The sequence below is a fragment of the Chiloscyllium plagiosum genome, chromosome 9, assembly GCF_004010195.1.
Source record: "Chiloscyllium plagiosum isolate BGI_BamShark_2017 chromosome 9, ASM401019v2, whole genome shotgun sequence".
Lineage (NCBI taxonomy): Eukaryota > Metazoa > Chordata > Chondrichthyes > Orectolobiformes > Hemiscylliidae > Chiloscyllium > Chiloscyllium plagiosum.
In genome coordinates this window covers 38,958,544-38,977,276 of record NC_057718.1, presented here as the reverse complement: position 1 = coordinate 38,977,276, position 18,733 = coordinate 38,958,544, and the positions used below count along the sequence as shown (strand labels likewise).

Below are 18,733 nucleotides of genomic sequence, written 5' to 3'. Positions count from 1 at the left end.
CCTTCGTGATGGGGGATGGAGGTGTACAGGGACTGGATTTCCATGGTGAAGATAAGGCGTTGGGGACCGGGGAAGCGAAAATCATGGAGGAAGTGGAGGGCGTGGGTGGTGTCCCGAATGTAGGTGGGGAGTTCTTGGACTAAGGGAGACAGGACCGTGTCAAGGTATGCAGAGATGAGTTCGGTGGGGCAGGAGCAGGCTGAGACAATGGATCGGCTGGGGCAGACAGGTTTGTGGATTTTGGGCAGGAGGTAGAAACGGGCGGAGCGGGGTTGTGGGACTATGAGGTTGGAGGCGGTGGATGGGAGATCCCCTGAGGTGATGAGGTTCTGGATGAGGTCAGGCAGCATCCTGTTCCTTGGATGCTGCCTGACCTGCTGCGCTTTTCCAGCAACACATTTTCTGGCTGAATAACTAGTTTGCAATGCAGAGTGATGCCAACAGTGTGTGTTCAATTCTTGCACAGACTGATTATGAAGGAAGGACCATGAAAGATACTCATTCTCCACCTCTTCACTCACCTGAGGCATGGCGACCTTCAGATTAAACCACTACCGATTATCTCTGTCTAGCGAGAGAGCAGCTCTGTAGTCCAGTAGGACAATGTCAACTGTGTCACTAATAGAAATTTCAAGAATATGATGCTGCATAAATCTTCTCTTCAAAACATCAGAAAAAAATCAAGACATCTAACATTATAGTATGCATTATTCAATCATGACCACCTATATTACACAAATAATATTTCCATTTGCAGTCATAGCCACATCCATGGTCACATGACTTTTCCACTAAATAAAATCACTATTTACAAAAAAATCCATAAATTTCTGTGATGCTGATATCAGTTGACTTCGGAAAATGTTGTACATTAAATATTTGAGTATAATGCTATAAGCCAGTGTTTCACAGTCATAAATAAACAAAACTTGCATGGCTGTAGAACTATGTAAATAAATGGCAGAGGATTTTGGAGATCATTACAGTAAAAATGATTGGAGAAATTAAATATAAATCTGTTTATAACAGTGAAATACAAATTTAATTTACTTCAGTCATTAACATTAGTGAGACTGATTTATCTTTGCATACAACAGGAATATTAAATTCCTTTACAAGGAAGATATTTAAGGAAATCATACTTCTACACTACACTAAGTAATTTTAACTCAAATCAAGTTTGATAATTGCTCTTTGATTTATTTTTAGTTTGTCACCACACACAAGAGCAAATACATTAACAATTGCACATTAATAATGGATGCTATCAACTACTTTTAAAAAATAATTTTTAGGACTATGTTTTGAACAATGCATGCACTAACTGTTGAGTAACTGTTGTTACTGCTTAAAAAATAAAATATGATCCAAAATTTCCTGCAACTACTTGGTATGACTGTGTTATGTGCTTTATTTTGGAAGAAAATTTGTACATACTTTATTCCAGTTTTATGCTCTATTTCACTTAGTGCTGAGAGTCTCCATAACACTTGATGTATTCCATTGTTCTCACCAACATCCTCCCAACATGTTCAAAAAGACGAAACAGCTAAAATTTCTTTCATTTTGTAACAATGAAAGAGGAGGCACAGCAGAGGCAAAAAGTTCAATGTAGGGAGACAGCAGCCCACTTGTGTTGGCGAAACATTTTGCTTGTTTTACATCTATTGAGTGTTTCACTGTTGACAAACACACACTGCAGGAAAGCCAGATGCAGATCTTAACTTTAGGAAGGTCAACACAGAAACTAGTGTAAAGTGAATTAAGAAAATTTATGCAATTTGTCCAGATCTTCAAAAAAGTGTGCATCATTATAAAGCATGAAAGAAAAAAGGAAATTATAGAGTAAAGGCTGCTGTGCTATCACTAGTGCCATTGTAACTCTTGCACTATTCATTACTGCCCAGCATCAGTAATAGTCGAAAGTAAGTTTCCATTGTTCTTTCCAACTTTGTGATTAATAGTTTGCTCTATTCCCCTAAATTTTAAATTCTGACACCATTTACACTGAAAGATAATTGCACCAGTGGGCTGGAAGTAGATTTTTTTTTAAATTGGTACAACGATTGTTAAGGATTGTTACCTGCCTATCTTCTTTTCCACCTATCCGCTCCACCCTCCTCCCTGACCTATCATCTTCATCCCCTCCCCCACTCACCTATTGTACTCTATGCTACTTTCTCCCCACCCCCACCCTCCTCTCATTTATCTCTCCACCCTTCAGGCTCTCTGTCTGTATTCCTGATGAAGGGCTTTTGCCCGAAACGTCGATTTTACTGCTCCTCGGATGCTGCCTGAACTGCTGTGCTTTTCCAGCACCACTAATCCAGACAACAATTGTTAACCCAATTTGGATACATCACATACTTATTTTATTCCTTAAAATAAAATGACAAGGGTGTAATAACAACCTTATTGCTCACTGTTTTCTTTTCTCATACCCAAAAATAAAGTTTTATTTATATAGTACCTTTCATGACTCAAGACTTTGCAAAGTGCACTACAGTCAACAAAAAGTATGTTTTAAATGTAAGAAATACAGTAGCCAATTTGCACACAGTAAAGTATTTAAAAAAGGTGTTTTCATATATTTTAATGACTGGGGTTGAGAGATAAAACTTGGCCACAACACTGCGAAAAGTGTTCTTATCTTAAAAAAAATATTGCCCAAGAATTGACTTGCGAAAGTCAGTCGGATTGGTTTAACACCTCAGCAAATGATGAAACTTCTGATAGTGCAGCACATCCTCATATTACTGCACCGAAATATCAATCTAGATTATGTGCCCACGACTCTGTAGTAGATTCTTCTGCCACCTGTTCTCTTTAGAGAGCAGTGTAATGTAACCAAAATAGCTTGGTCTCTTTCAAGAAGTCAGCATTTCTGCGTAGTAATTTCTGTTTCCCTGTGCCCCAATACTTACCAAGGAGTTTCAAAACATTCTTTCACAGAATGTGAGCAATACTGGCTAGGCCAGCATTTGTTAATCATCTCCAAGTTCCTTAAGAAATGGTGGTGAGCTGCCTTCTTGAGTTGCTGAACTCCACGGGGTTTTGCTATGTTCACAATGCTGTCAGGAAGGGAATCCCAGGATTTTGATACAGTGAAGGAATTGTGATATAGTTCCAAGTGAGGATGGTGCATGGTTGGGGAGAACTAACAAGTAGTGTTTCCATACATTAGTTGCCATTATCCTTCTAGGTAGTAGGAACTGCAGGTTCAGAAGGCGCTGACAAAAAGGCATCAGTGCATCTTATATATGATACATACAAATGCTACAGTAAGTGTATGGTGGGAGTGAACGTCTAAGGTGTTGCAATTTAGTAGGCTGTTTTCTCTTGGAAAATGTTGATTTTTCTGAGTGACATTGGAGCTGCATTCAATTAAAAAAAAGGGTTTTATATTCAATGGTGGGATGTTGACATCGCTGGCTGCCCAGCATTTATTGCCTGTCCCTAGCTGCCTTTGAACAGAGTGCTTGTTTGGTCATTTCAGAGGGCAACTGAGAATCATATTTCTGTGGCTCTGGAGTCATATGCAGGCCAGACCAGGTGAGGATAGCACATTTCCTTCCCTGAAGGATATTAACGAACCAGATTGATTTTTCTGACAATCAGCAATGGTTTCATGGTCAGTGATGCTTAATTCCAAACTTTTTTTTATTGAATTCAAATTCCACCATCTGATTTGAACCTGGGTTCCCAGATTATTAGCCGAGTTACTAGATTAATAATCTAGCGATAATACAATCACTTCCCCCAGTATTCCAATACACTCCTGACTTGTGCCTTGCAGATGGTGGGCAGGCATTGAGAGGGCAGCAAAGGAGGTATACACTGCAGAGTTCCAAGCTATAATTTTTCTTTCCTTATTTTGAACTGCACTCTCTTCTGGTTTCATAACCTTTCCAACTATTAACTCAAGGATGAACCAGATCTTGGTGATATGAAACAGCTTCACTTCCTTTAATTTGTGTAACACTGCTCACCTCATTTAGCCACCACCTCACCTCATTTAGCTCAACACAAATAACTTAATATGATGGTCGCCTATTGAATTTGTTTCTAAAATGCACTCTTTGCTGGATTCCCACTATCATTCTCCATTTATGATAGAAAACTGGATAAAGAGCCTTCAGGGAGCTAGTCTTGAATTCCTCCTGGAGCTTCTTCAAGTGTATTGTTGTTAGTGACTTGACAGTCACTCACCCACTTCCCTTCTTAGGCACAAAGCATATGCAATCCATGACAGAAATGGGAAGAAGGGGCAGAAAACATCTTAACATGAGAAGTTATATATTCAAAAACATAAGTAAAATGATCCACCAACATTCAGTTTGGCACGAGAAGTAATAAATGTCTAACACTTCAAATGTAATTTTCAATAACGTACAAGCTTGTCAATATTTTTAGATTGCATACTCAAATCCTATACTCTGGCTATGGTAGTTTGTTTTTCCACATGAATTTCTTAAGTAACTAGTGTAAGTCTAATGTTGCAAACCTTGCGTTCCTTCAACATACAAGGACAAATTTAGGACTTCAAATAAAACCCATCCTTTGGAATTACAGGAAATAAGCTGACAAATACTTCAAGAGGAAAAGACAACATCAGTACTGAAATGCAGGCCAAAGTATCAACATGCAACCCTGCAGGAATGTGCTGTCAAAACAGGTCAGCATAAACCAATGGACTCAAGTCAATTTAATCCAAGTGAGGTGTAGTGTGAATTATGGTCACTGATCTGACCTAAAAGCACGTATTGAGAAAAACTCCTGAAAAGCCGAATTTGCAATTTTAAAAATACATGTTCATTTCAAAACATAAAAATCATAGAAATAGTGAAACTGCATTTAATGCATATAATCATTTAATTTAGTAAAGAATTGCATCCAATACCATGCCCCAAAGGTTCAAATCTGCTACTCAGCATGCAAACTGATAGAAAACTTCGAACTAATTTATTACTGTCAAATATTCAATGTTGCTTCAGCATCATAGAGGGTCAGATAAAATTTAAATGAATTCTGAGTGATTCAGAATTCTCTGGATCTAAAGAAAAAGTGCAGTTACAGAAACCTGGTTTAACAACTTGGAAATTATAAATTTTAAAATGCTGAACTTTACCTTACCAACCAACGGTGTAATCCAACATCAAACTCCCTAGAGTAGAGGGAAATAAGAGTTTTAATTAAAACAAAGTGTAGACTAGGGCATGAGTTTCAAGTGTCTAACTGTAAACAGTAAAATGGCTAATCACAATTAATTATAAACATGGGAATATTTTTTCATAAATTCAAATGCTATTTATCCTGCTGTTTATGCACTGAAATAATTAAAATATCATAATTCGTGATACTAAATATGACTATTTTTCAAAATGAGTCAATTAAGATGTTGACATTATTGATTGTTGGAATTAAATCAAATTAGACAAATATTATTTAAAACAACCCACAAGTTGTACTTTTTGAACAATGTCTTCACTACCAGCAATTTTAAAAAAAAATTTAATCCAAGCACAGGTATACATTCACTAAATAATTTCCCCTTCACACAAAATTCCCAACCCACAGAATACAACTAAATGAAAATTTCAAGTTTAATGCTTTTTACATTCACAGCAAAATGTGAATTAATTCTTTGAAAAAAAAGACATTTTGTGACAGTGTGTGTAAATATGTTCAACATAGTAAAGTTCTTGTAACCTAGCACAAACACTGTGCGTTAGATTTAACAGTCATAGCTGAAGATTAAGACCTATCATGACACAGCCATTGCAGGTCTTCCAACACAATTAAATGCCAAAAAAGAAACAATGAATTGTGGATGCTGGAAATCAGAAAAAGAAACAAATTGCTGGAAATGCTCAGCAGGTCTGGCAACATCAGTGGACAGAAAGAAAAATTAACATTTCAGGTCTATAACACTCCTTCCGAACAATTAAAAGCCAAATCATCATCTACCAATGTTACCAATCAATCTCAAATATGATATACTCAGTAGAAATTCATAATCCAGACTCTCAGATGGAGAAAGGAATTATTTTTATTTATTTACATTGCTGGCTGGGCCAACATTTATTAGCCACCATCAGTTGCCCTTGAGAAGGTGTGGTGAGCTGCAGTCCATTTGGTATAGACACTCCACAATGTCATTGGAGAGGGATTTCAAGGATTTTGATCCGCAACAAGTGAGAATGGTGAATGGCTTGGAGGAAACTGGCACATTGTAGTGTTTTCATGTATTTGCTGCCCTTATCCTTAGAGATGGAAAGATGCTGTATAAGGAGACTTGCTGAATGATTGCAGTACAGTGTAGATTTTTTTAAAATTTCTTACAGTAGGGAAACAGGCCCTTCAGTCCAACAAGTCCACACTGACCCTCTGAAGAGTAACCCACCCAGACCCATTCCCCCCCACCACTCCCTCAAAGACTAATACACCTAACACTATGGACAAATTAGCTTGACCAATTCACCTAACCGGCACATCTTTGGATTGTGGGAAGAAACCGGAGCACCCGCACAGACATTGGGAAAATGTGCAAACTCCACACAGACAATCGCTCGAGGCGGGAATTGTACATGGGTCCCTGGCACTGAGAGGCAGCAGTGCTAACCACTGAACCACTGTACCACTCAGACATGGTTGTGGAAGGAGTGAATGGTTATGGAGGAAGTAAATGTTTATGGAAGTGGTGCCAATCAAGTGAACTGCTTTGTCCGAAGGTAGCAAACTGCTCGAGTATTGTTGACCTCTTATTTTCTCTTGTAGCTACAGTATTTATATGGCTAATTCACTTCAGCTTCTGGTTGGTAGTACCCTGAGGTTGATGACAGTAGGGATTCGGTAACAGTACTACCATTGAATGCTAAAGGCCAATGGTTAGATTTTCTCTTGCTGGAGATGGTCATTCATGCCACCCAAGTGTCAGGCAATGTACTTGCCACTTGTCACCGCAAGACTGGATATTATCCAGATCATGCTGCATTTGGGACATGGACTGCTTCATTATCTGAGAAGTTGCGAATGGTGCTGAACATTGTGCAATCACTGGCAAACATGCACATTTCTGAGCTTATAATAGAGGGAAGGTCATTGATGAAGCAGTTGAAGATGGTAGGAACAAGGAGACCACCAAAGGAATTCTTGCAAAGATGTCCTGGAGCTGAGATGACTGACGTCCAACAACCACAACCATCTTCCTTTATGCTAGATATGGCTCCCACTACAAGCGAGCTTTCCAGTGATTCATATTGACTCTAGTTTTGACAGGACTCCTTGACACCACATCCAGTCAACTGCAGCCTTAATGCCAGAGCAGATCACACTGAAGCATCTCTGTAACATAGTTTAATCTCTCCCCCAACTTTGCATAATCTGCAAACTTGGAGATATTACATTTAGCTTGATTATCTAAATGATGGATGCAGAAGTGGTTTATCAGGAACTACAGACTACATAAATAGTTGGCTTCATAAAAGCCAACTATTCAGTTGGTTTACACATGACATTTAAAAAATTGCAAACTACAAGCTTAATTGAAAATAATTGCAATAGTGAAAATAATATAATTTGGATTCAGTGTTTCACCAAATACTTAAATAAGCTATAAAGGCAAGTAAATGCTGGGTGATAGAAAAGGCATTGTACTACTGTTTGCAATCAAACAGGACAGTTTGAGATATTGATCTTCCACATCCTGAGTTTTTAATCTTGCTAGCACAGAGCAGCACTTTGCAGTCAAGGAACCAGTTGCCTATTCACCCTCTCCATTGACAGTCAAAGCTAATGATGCGAGTTGGTACACAAATGCAAAGCCGACAGGAAAGGACAGGAGTTTCAATAACAAGATCAAAGGAGTCCACAGGCCACCTAACAACTAACAGCGCTGTCTCGCTTCTTTATAAACAACCAGAGAATTTAATGCATGTTTAACTCTTTCATATTAGTAGACATTTCCCTAAATAGCTGAAATGAAAAAAATAAATTCAATAGACCCCTGTAACTAAACTGAAATATTTATCTTCAAACTAAAGTACTATGCTAAACATTTCATAAGACATGAGTAGTCTATGTAATTCAAACTGCAGCAGTAGAACAAATGCAGCAACACAATTCTGATAGCCAAATCAAGAATAAACCTGAAACAATCTATATAAATACCCTCCAAGTTAGCTGCATCCTTTCTCTATCCAGGATCACCACACCTCAATCCTATGCCCATCTTATCCAAGTACCCCCCAAGACCAACAGTTGCTTTCCTGTTCAAGAAATGGAAGATATTATTGCCTCTTAAATATGATCCTCCTTCTCTCATCATTCTCTTCTAATGAGACTTCTCTTCCTTTGATGCCAAAAGTGCTCTTTCCTGCTGCACCATTCCTTGGAATTCCTTCCCATTTCTGTCATTAACATACTTTTCCTCACCAATGTTATCCAGGAGAAGGTTCATGTACATCCAATGATGATCGGTCTTTTTTTTTCTCCACTTTCTTCCCCAGCTGATGCCATAGTCTCCAACAGCCTACATGACATTAAGAATTAAATGAGCAAAAGCTCTTTAATGTTGGCAAATTACATCTTCTCTGGCTTCTGCAAACATCAACATATCTCTGATCAATTGATTGACTGATTGTTGTCCTATGTACTGAGATAGCGAAAAGTGTTATTTTGTATGCCATATAGGCAGATCATACCATACAAAGCGCACCAGGGTAGCAGAACAGAAAGCAGAATACAGTGTTATAGTCGCAGAGAAGGTGCAGAGAGAGAGATCAGAATTCAAAAGTCTGATAACAGCAGAGAAGAAGCTGTTCTTGAATCTATTTGTACACGTATGCAAACTTCTGTATCTTCTAGCTGACGGAAGAGGGAGGAAAAAAAAAGTATAAGTGGAGTGGGAGGAGTTTTGATTATGTTGGTTACTTTCCCGAGACAGCACAAAGTACAGATGCAAGCAAATGGATGGAAGGCTGGTTTGCATGATGGACTGGTCTGTGTTCACGACTCTGTAGTTTCTTTCGGTCTTGGGAAGATCAGTTGCCATACCACACTGTGATGTATTCATATAGGTGGCTTTCTATGGTGCATCTATAAAATTGGTAAGAGTCCTTGTAGACATTTCAAACTTCCTTAACCTCCTGAGGAAGTAGAGACATTGACGTGTTTTCTTGATCGTCACATCGATTTGGGTGGACCAGAACAGATTGTTGGTGATCATCTGTATGTTTTCCCGACTGACACCAAGGTCACAGCTGGTACAACAAACCTTAGAAAGTTGATGCTAAACTTACAGTTCTTCCCTCGTACCTGATCTGTCACCAAGACACTCTTTGATTACTATATCATCCACCAATATGTCTGTCTTGCCTTTTAGTACATCATGACTTTACCTATCTATCATTGCTGACTTTCTACTGCTGAATAGCAAATCAACTGTAATGCTACAAAACATTTTCTCATGCAAACTACGATCTATTTTGCCACATCTCTGTTCATCAGACTCCTATTTCAGTCTTGCACTCCCTATTTTATGGATTCCAAATATATTTTATATAAAGTACTTTTCAGTCATTCACTACCATCTTACTTTTTCACTGCTCTCTGTACTACAACTTGTAGCACTCTCTCAGCTACCTTATCATGGGTGTGAGATTTGTTCCTGAACATGTATACATGCTTTCAAAAAAATCTTTCCACCACATTATTGATTTAGTGCAGACCATGTTCTCTATCCCTCTGAATTTCTGCATTATTTAAATACTTTAAAGAGACTCCTTTGTACTTGTGAGCATGGGAGAAATGTTTGTGATTGTAGTCATTAGACTTCTTCTGATGAACAGATTCCACTGTTTCAAGCTGTAAATACGGTCTTAAAATAATTTTCATAAGAAATTTCTGATAAGTCATCATATTGTGGGTACTAATCCAACACACTGCCATTCTTAAAATAGAGGATCTTTTTCTTTGAATTACGAGGTTTTTATTGTCACAGTGCCATTTTTTCATTGTCTTCAAATGACATTTGGCAACAATGGAGTGAGTGTTATGGGTTTCTTGGCAAGACTAGCACTTTCAGGATTGAAGAAGGGAAAAAGCATAGAAAAATTAATAATTTACAGAACTATATTTGATTTTCTCAGTACAGCTTTGTTTATTTTACCACTCTGAAATAAATACTTAACTCAGTGTTCCATATCAATATCACAGAGTAGAAAATACATGCAATTCAATATCTATTTGTCCTACGAAAATATGTAAAATCTTTCAGCCAATTTCCAAGATGGAGTTGAACAACTATAATGATTTCTGCCTTTTCTCATTGGCAAATCCATTAAAAACTAAGTTGAACAAATTGGATCTTTATTGTTATGTAAGCACTGGTAACACATTAGAGGGAATATAATGATTTCTGAAAGCAACCAATTTACAGTGAAGTATTTCGTATTCATAAAGATGCAACACAAACATGTTGTTGAACAAATATGGAATAAAATTAAACCAAGTGTAACACATTTCTATTTTAATTTACTGACATCACACTCAGTGACTACACGGATCAAGATGCCAGTTTTGATCTAAGTGTATGAACACCGTTTCCACAAGCCTGTCAGTTTGCTTGTTCAGTATGGAGTACAGTGGCAAACAAGAAATGAATGACAATATATGGATTGATGGTTCACAATCAGCTTGAAAAACTCCATATTCATTTTAGAACTACAATGTTAAAGTTTAGATTGTGGTCACACATTTTCAGTACCCCAAGTTCTCCCAATACCTGCTACTTGTTGAATACTCAGACCCAAGTGGAGGGTGTTGCTGGATGAGCTAACATTTATTGCCCATCACTAGTTATCCATGAGAAAGTGGTGGTGTGCCTCCTTCTTGAAGGCTCCCTCTTTTAAGATTTTGTTGTGGCTTGATGCAGAGTGCTTTTCTAGATCAGTTCAAAGTGACCACATCGCTTTGGGTCTGGATTTGTATATAAGACAGATGAGATAGGGATTGGGAGATCTCTTTTGCTAAAGGATATTAATGAATTAGGTGAGCTTTCACCCAACCAACAGTGGTTTAATGCTTCTAATTTAGTTTTTTAACTGCTGAGGTGGGATTTGAACCCAACTCCCTAGAGCATTAGCCTGGGCCTTTGACTTATAGATCCAGTGACATGATCATTACACCACTGCCTCCTCCTAGTTGGAACAAGCTAAAAAAAAGTAAAATATCTGAGTTTCTTACAGTTGCATTCCATTTCTGTTGGAATAAAGCAGGATTACTTCATTTTCATTTCAAAAAGTCACACTGTGTAATTCTGAAAGAGCAGTATTTGATTTTGTTTTAGTTCTATTTGTTCTTTGATGTTACACAGTTAAGATGACAAGCTGGTAGGCAGAGCAGCTAAAAAATGATGAGAGAGGGTGGTGGCTGCATAGCTTATCATCTTCCCGCCACCATTTCATTCAACCAATGATGCGGAAAGCACAAGATGACCCTCCTGCCAGGAAATCAACTGAGCCAGTTAAGGGTCTCTTCCCATGAACAGAGGCAATTTAGCACTGATTGGGTCCTCCGCTATCTGAGAAAGCACATGCACAGCCTGGTTAATCTGCTGGCATCTCAGCAGGCTTGTGGGGAGGTGGGTGAGTGCAACTTACATACTTTGCATAAAGGTGGGTTCCCAGCAGTAACATCCATCCACTCTTGGGGCCAATCCTTCCAGGTTCAGTCCCCAGTAACCACCACGTTCAGTGGCACTGATGAATTTCTGGCCCTTTAATCTAACAACAGCGTTTCAGGGGAAATACCTTTAAATAGACAGCAATCCCAAAAATATCCAATTAGTTAACTGATCCCTAAAAATGAGGCTATTGGTCCAGGAAATACTTAAAATGGGTGGTCTCTGGCTTTCTAGCTTATTATCAAGAATAAATCAGCCAGATATGAAACTTGTCCACACGTGAGCACAAATGTGGACGAGTGCTCTTTGTAAACTAAGAGATAGCTCAAGCTATGTATAATCCAACTTTAAGCAGAATGTGTGAAATATGTAACCTAAAAAGAACATTAAGAATGTATAAGCCGAATAAAACAATCCAATTGCCTTCTCATCACTTTCCTTAATCCTTTCTTTCCAGGGACACACCTTTTCAGAAATAACCTTTTCTTTCCAGTGGTTTCCTAAACCCTGCCTTAAATTTTCCTTTTAATTTCTATGCATGTTTAAAATGATGAAACTATCTAGTAAATTGCTGTAAATGTTCTTCCCAGGTGGGCTGAATACAATATGCCTCAGTGATTTGATTGGTTAATTGCTGGAACATGTGAGCATACTAAATAGAACTAGAAATCGACCATTTGGTCCCTTAAGCCTGCTCTACCATTCAAAAAGATCATGATTGATTTTTTTTGGTTTGAATTCCACAATCCCATCTATCCCAATAGGCTTTGGATCCCCCGTGACACAAAGCTGATCCTTTTCTCAAAGCTGTTCCTTTTTCTCAAAGGTACTGCATCCTTGGTTTTTTTTCCAGTGGGACTGTAAAACAGCCTAAGCTCCAAAATGGCTGAGTTGGTGCAGAGATGAATGGTTTATTTGGGCTCTTTTTGTTTACCCCCTAAACAGATGATACCTCAAGCCTAAGCCTTTCATGTCTTAACGAAACAATATAGTAAAGGGGGTGTGGCCAGCTCTTTAGTTCAGTTCAGAACTTCAGTTTAGTTACGGCAGGGGTTGTGTGAAACATGCTGCTGGACTACTCTCTCTCCTTGCAAACTGTAAGCCTGTGCCATTTTTTACTGTTTGTGCTAAGGGATGTGTGTGTTTTTGGAACAACATCATTAAGTCGGGTTTGGACAGGATAAGTTATCGGGTATTCTAATTTTCTGCTCTTTGTGTTTCATTCTGGAATTTTATAAATAAATTTTGTTTTTTAAAACTTGGCCGTCGACCCAGCTAATTTACAATGGGAATATCCACTATACATCTAGCTAAACAAATAGCAAAATTACAGTCTTGGCTACCTGTTTAAAATTGTTTTGAGGTCTGGCCTAGTCCAAAACACCTGATTAACAAGAATTTATCCAGAACTGTCTTGAAAATATTCAGTGACCCAGCCTCCATCACTTTCTAAGGCAAAGTGTTCGAAAATTACACAAGCCTCAGGGGGAACAATTCCTTCTCTTGTCTGTCCTAAAAGAACCACTACTAACTTTAAAGTAGTGCACTCTAGATCATGACTCAACTAAGACGAATCATCCTTTCCATGTCCATCTTGTCAAAACTATTTAGGATCTTATACACTCAATGAAATTAAACCAAGCCCAGCCTATCTTCATAAGACAACCTCCTCATTCTAGGTATCAATCTCCTCCAAACCATCTAAAATGCATTTACGTCCTTTCTTAAATAGGGAAACAAAAACTGCACAGTGCATTTGAGATGTGGTGTCACCAATGCCCTGTATGATTGACACGAAACATCCTTACTCTTATAGTTAATTTCAATTATTCTGATATTTTTGTTTCACTTCCTACTTAGTTCAAGTAATCACACTCAGGTATTGACTCTGAATTAATTCCTGAGTTGGCTATTCACATTACACTTAATTTGGGATCTGTTTATTGCACGTCTCATGATCATACAGTCATATAGATGTACAGCACACAGACAGATCCTTCTGTCCAACTTGACCATGCTAACCAAATATCCTACATAAATGTAGTCCCATTTACCAGCATTTGACTCTTATCCCTCCAAACCCTTCCTATTCATGCTCCTTAGGTCTCTTTTAAACCTTTCCCCTCACCTTAAACCTATGCCCTCTAGTTTTGGACTCCCCCACTCTGGGGAAAAGACCTTAAAGTATTTACCCTATCCACACCCATCATGATATTATAAACCTCTGTAAGATCACCCCTCAGCTCTAGGGAAAATAGCCACAGCCTACTCAGCCTCTCCCTATAGCTCAGATCCCTCCATCCTTGGAAGTCTTTTCTGAATTCTTTCATGTTTCCCAACATCCTTCCTGTAGCAGGGAGACCAGAATTGCATGCAATATTCCAAAAGTGGCCTAACTAATGTCCTGTACAGCCATAACATGACTTCTCAACTCCTATACTCAACGCACTGACTAATAAAGGAAAGCATTCCAAACGCCTTCTTCACTATCCTATCTACCTGTGATTCCACTTTCAAAGAGCTATGAACCTGCACTCCAAGGTCTCTTTGTTCAGCAACACTCTCCAGGACCTTACCATTAAGAGTACAAGTCCTGCCCTAATTTGTCTTTCCAAAATGCAGCACCTCACATTTATCTGAATTAATTAAACTCCACCTGCCACTCCGTGGCCCACTGCCCCATCAGATCAAAATTCTGTTGTACTCCGAAGCAACCTTCTTCGATGTCCACTACAACTCCTCTTATATTCACATCAAAATCATTTATATAAATGACTAAAAGCAATTGACTCAGCACCAAACCTCAGTAAGGAAACACCTCTCATTTTAATTAAGTATTCAGAAACTATTGTGGTCTGATTCTCTATTAATATTCGATGAACAATTTTCCTGACTGCTAGGAATCATTTCTTTTCTCTCCCATTTAAAGTGAACATATTCAACCACTGCTACAGGTTTAATGTCCATTTTCTTTCCTGATGCCCCCTTTTCTGAAGATTCCTTTGACTTTTCTGCTACCATAACTGGGCGCCCACTTAACTTCAAGCACTTTGGTTTTACTACAATAGAGGCATGTTATTTTCGCTACGTTTCTTTAGTTTTTGGTTCTAGCTCTTCTCCTTTAATACTCTGGCATCTTCCTATTTGGTCTCTAGGACTAGTACTTCTTCCACCTTCAGATATTCTATTCCTCTAATTTCCATATCGATACAAAAATAACCATCTTTCCACATGTAACCGTGTGTGTTAGATTTCATGCCAGAACTGTTGCTTCTCAGAATTTTGATACTTGAGCTCATCTACATGCATTTTTAGGATTTCAAGAATGCTATTGATGAATTCTTCCATAATCATAATTTCCCTTAGATTTTTAAAACACTTCTCTAGCTTGAGTAATTGAAACCAGTGATCCTACAACATTTTCTTTTCTCTTGCAAGCTCTGCAAATTTCTGACTGTATATTTTTTCTTGTCATTCTAAATGCTAATTGTTAAACTATGGGGACAAGTTCATAGTATTGCTTTTTTCCAGTTTCACAATCTGCTGATTGTTCTTACATATATGGTCACAGCTGTGGAAGTCAAAGCACTCTTTAACATTGAGGTCCAAACATCTGTCCAACTACCTTTTCAAATGAGGTGTAATATCTTTAGACTCCAGTCTCAGTAAATTTAGATTTAAAATCTAAAACAGATTTTTAGTTAAATCAAATCCCTCACTGGAATCAGAATCATCCTCTCAAATACAACCTTTACTTTACTTCTTTAAGCTATTGTCTGGCCAATTCCTGTTGGCTAGTTGCCTGATCTCTTTTAAGTTCATGCTTTAATTCCATCTCTTTTTCTATTGGTGTTTTTTCCTTCCTCCCTATTCATTTCAATCGTTCTTATTTCCTAGTCTTACTTCCTTTCCATTCCTATTTTCATCTCCTTTTTCTTTTTTTTTCTTCATTTCTAACCATATCTTAGCCAACTGTAGCTTTGGCATCTCAATTTCAGGTTTCCACTTTTCTAATTCTAAATGTTGGATAATCACTTAAAGCATATGCTCCTTATGAAGTTGTGCTTTTACTTAACTTTCAACTTATCTTTTAATTCTCTTAGCCTAGCCGTTTGCAAAGATTTCAAATGATTCAATGTTATGTCATCCATTCACAGAAAACTCTTAGCAATACTCAAAGCCATCGTTAAATCTAATCTTCACAGCAATACTCCTGCATTTTCTTCAGAGCCTCCATTCACCCCGTTTCTTTAAAAGTGACATAGAATTCCTCTTAAGTTCAATGAGCTCAAATCTAGCGAAAGTCTAATTGTTATGATCCCAGCTGATGTTAGTACTGGACATGTCAGATCCCAGAATGAAAACTGGCTCGACTGTCTTCTTATGCACTAACAAGTTGGCCATTCAATAAAACAAACATATAGGTTTCAGATTTTGACAATGAAACTGAAGTTCATTACACAAACTGAAAAAAAACAAACTAAGCTATCTAAATTTGAAGAAACAGTTTGAAAGATCTTAAGACCCAAAACACATTATAAAATCTCATCTTTTCACAAAACCATTACTTTATAACATTTCAAATCAAGATAAATTATCATTCGGCATCAAACCTTTAGGTTTGACTTAACTGTGACTGCCCAGTTGTACTGTGAACTGTAAAGTAATCTTACATGAATACTTACGAAACTGAAAACTTACCCTTTCACAGTCTTATGATAATCTGGAGATTTCTAACTGAACTGTCTTGGTCTGGAAGTTTAGCAAAGTAAATGTTTACATTAGGTAACTGTTTTCCCTGAACTGTCCTTTACTTTTTCCAAGGAGAAAAACTATACTTGTTTCTGACCCGAATCATGTCTCTTCTAAAATTATTCAATCTGAGTTTTTCTAAGATGAAACCAATCTTTGATTATCTTAAAGCAAAAAACAAGCGAATGCCTTTCAGTGCTTACTGCTTGTAAACCTCACAGTATAAACAAACAATACTCCATTAACACTCCAGGGGGCTTGTAGTTATCAGCTCTCTGACTTTGTTTTTAGACCCCTCACAAAAGTAACCAACATCAATATGCCACCATTTTGATATCTAAACTGTCAAAATTACATTTAATCATATACTTTCTATCACAATGTATAAGTGCACACACACACATGTTTGCAAATATCAAAAGGTGTCATTTCTTATATATCTTACTGTCTGGAATTAATTCAGTGACATACATTCTTAATAAAATATACTGGTTCCCTTGATAATGAATGACTTCACTGTGAAAATGCTCACCACATTAGTAGACTGGGTGTTCTTCTCAATCAGCATAACAGAGACAATGACAACTTGCACTTTGCAAGCAAAGTTCTTTTTCATTCCTGACCTTCAAATTGCTGTTTTGCATTACTTAATTGTTAGTGAGTTTCTATTTCTCTATTGCATATTTAGACCAATATTTGCCTGCTTTTGACAATGATTAGATTGTCTCTTTATGTTAGCACATTTCTGTATTCAATGTTTTTTTGACTAGAAGTTTCAAGTTCTGAAGCAAGATTGTCAAAACTTTCAAATTCCTCCTTTTAGTTTATATAGTTTGTTTGTCAGAGAAACTCTGGCTGTAATCAATATGTAAATACAAATTGCATCAAATGCATTTGCAGTATTTCAATTAACATCAAACTGAATGTCTGATCGTTACTCCACTGAAATGGATCTTTTATATATTTAACAGATTACTTGTATACAACTACATCAGGTTCATTCCAAAAAGCAGCTTCTTCAGAACATTGAGAGATCTGGGTTGAGTACCTCTTTTGGGTGCCAACAACAATCCAGATTGAACTTCTGCTTAAACTAATTTGTGCATCATCACAAAAAGAAATCTGCCAGGAATCTCTGCAAGGGGGAACTGTTTTAGAGTGTTTTTTTAAAACTATTTCTGTTCAGGATATTCCTTACTACTTTAAAAAAAGTAACTTGCTGGAGTTTCTTTAACAGCTGAAAAATGTCAAACCACCATATTTGAGTAGTAGATGTTAAATTATTTAAGCTGTTTTGTCAAAAGAAAATTCTCAGTTACACTGTGCTATAATAGCCAGTTCTAGAAAATTAAAAATGATAATCAAGAGCTTTGATTTTATTCTCATGCACCCTGAGTTTCTGCTTCAGGAACACAACATATACCTGAAAAGTCTTCTCTTTGCAAGTGCTTGATGGGCGAATTGTTTACTTAAGTGTTTTCTGTTTTCGTTTTAGATTTTTCACATATGCAACATTTTTAAAAAGTGCCTTAAATTGTTTTAATACAATTACCATGTTTGTAAAAGCACATCATTTACAGACTATATACTAACAATATATAACAAAACTTAGTGCACAGTAGTACTTTAGCTCCTATTCACCTTGCACCAACCCCTCTGCAACATTTAAATATGAATCAGCACGGTTTTTCCCCTCAAGTTGATCGGTTTATTTTCTAAACAAACTTGGACTCAGATTCCTTTTTAAAACAGTGCAGTAGAAGGCCCATTTGGTGTATTGTGCCTGCATGGGGTCTCTAATTATGTTATCTCAGCATCATTCTCCTATCTTTTCCCTGTAGCCCTGCACATTATTTAAATAAAAACAATTAGCCAATCTCTCTCAGGAAGTTCAATTGAATGCCTCAATTGAACTTCCCTCCAGCACACTTCCAGATACTGCAATCCATATCCTAATTATTCACTATGTACAGAGGAATCTCGATTATCTGAACAAGATGGACGGGCACTGTTACGTTCAGATAATTGATTATTTGGTTAATTGATTCAATGCCTTTCCTCTGGGGCTCAGAGTTTTCTGTGAAGTCTGCTCCCTGTTCACGAGACTAGGCAGCAACACACTGCGCGCAAGCCCCCAAACCCCTCCTCCTCCTCCCCCACATCCCGTGCGTTCCCGCCCCTTCCTCATCCCCTGCATTCGTCCAACCCCGCCTCCGTCCAACACCGCCCCCCCGTCCCCCCATCCCCAATCCCGTCCAATACCGAACCCCGCCAGCTCCCAACCGCCCCCACCTGCCT

The 18,733-nt window shown here is 37.8% G+C and overlaps 1 protein-coding gene across 7 annotated transcripts in view; it reads right to left on the bottom strand.

Annotated features, from left to right (window-relative positions):
* Positions 1 to 18,733, bottom strand: part of hhat (hedgehog acyltransferase) — a 238,649-nt gene that overhangs the window by 168,371 nt on the left and 51,545 nt on the right. For all 7 annotated transcript variants that reach the window (XM_043695744.1, XM_043695743.1, XM_043695745.1 and 4 more), the window contains one exon: positions 5,129 to 5,164. In XM_043695744.1, the coding sequence (XP_043551679.1) occupies positions 5,129 to 5,164 (36 nt within the window). The remainder of the gene's footprint in view (positions 1 to 5,128; positions 5,165 to 18,733) is intronic.